The sequence below is a fragment of the Oratosquilla oratoria genome, chromosome 2, assembly GCF_046742065.1.
Source record: "Oratosquilla oratoria isolate Oo_2021 chromosome 2, ASM4674206v1, whole genome shotgun sequence".
Taxonomy (NCBI): domain Eukaryota; kingdom Metazoa; phylum Arthropoda; class Malacostraca; order Stomatopoda; family Squillidae; genus Oratosquilla; species Oratosquilla oratoria.
In genome coordinates, this window is record NC_134778.1 from 20,903,946 (window position 1) to 20,905,213 (window position 1,268).

A 1,268-nucleotide genomic window follows, 5' to 3' on the forward strand; every position below is an offset into this window, starting at 1 on the left:
TAACGTTGGTTAGACTTGTAGAAGAATTAGGGGGGTAGAAGCTGTCCCCCATTAATAGTAATACGCCTGTCGATCGCTGATCTATACGGCCATGCGACGTGATAGAGTCACGTGACCCAAACATGACGTCATGGGAGACACGTGCCCTGAGTGTGACGTCATAGGGAGCCTGATGAGACTCGGACCGAATCGCCAGCGAGACCAAGAAACCTGACGGAGGCTTTGTTCGGACTGACGGTGCAGACAGACTCGTCCGAGGAGAAGGGCTCGGCTGGGTAGATATCCTGTGGTGCCAATGGGGCCAAAAGGTGCAGCGCATGTGGCTGTGTGTGCTGGAAGGGTTCAGGTGGTGGCGGAGTTGGAGTCGCTGGCGGCACAGGAGTGGTGTTGGCAGGAGGCAGGTGGTCGATGTGGCAAACGCAATGGAAGGAAAAATGACGCCCGGAAGTAGGTGGAAGTTGCTATGAATATTTGTAAACTTTACGGACTCCTTGTCAATTTTCCGGCCAGTCGCCAGGCTTCTTTTTTTTTTTTTTTTTTCTACAAAACTGGATTTTTTGAATATTTTAATTTATTTTTTTCTCGACGTCGTCGGCCATTATCTTTGTTTCATTTTTTTTTCTTTCTTTCTTCTTCTACGTCCCGTTAGCTGCAGTTGGTCGGGACGTGCCAAGGATCCTTCCTCGGCGAACGGACAACCCGGAGTCTGCTGGGGCGTGGGAGTCCGGCGAGGCTCCTCCTGTTGTGCCCTGTCGTCCTGTTAATCCTCTGCAGCTCCTCTCAGGTCCTCGGTCGCGGTGTTCCCGACCGGTTTTGCTGCAACCTCGAGGATCGGGGGACCGGAAGAGCTCCTCGAGCGGCGCCGGCGTCGTGGTCTTCTGGTTCTGGTCCCAAGGCGACCACGGAAGCCCCGGCAAGGGCTTCTTCCCCTCAGTGGACTGAGAAACGACCCGGATGAGCTCCAGGCCCGTGTCGCTGGACACTGACCCCCAAAGTGCTCGGGGAAGAAATTATGCACACACACACGGGTGTGCGCATATGTATGTATATATATATATATATATATATATATATATATATATATACATATATATATATATGTATATATATACATATATATTTATATATATATGTATATATTCATATGCATATATCCATATATACATATATATATATATATACATATATATATATATATATATATGTATATATATATATATATATATATATATATATATATATTTGGTATGCATATGTATGTATATGTA

The 1,268-nt window shown here is 46.2% G+C and overlaps 1 protein-coding gene across 1 annotated transcript; it reads left to right on the forward strand.

The window, feature by feature from the left end:
* Positions 1–239: 239 nt before the first annotated feature.
* LOC143033778 (uncharacterized) lies at positions 240–995 on the forward strand. The gene is made up of 2 exons (XM_076199274.1): positions 240–447; positions 650–995. The coding sequence occupies exons 1-2, from the start codon at positions 318–320 to the stop codon at positions 940–942; spliced, it is 423 nt and encodes a 140-aa protein (XP_076055389.1). The 5' UTR covers positions 240–317; the 3' UTR covers positions 943–995.
* The last annotated feature ends 273 nt before the right edge of the window (positions 996–1,268 follow it).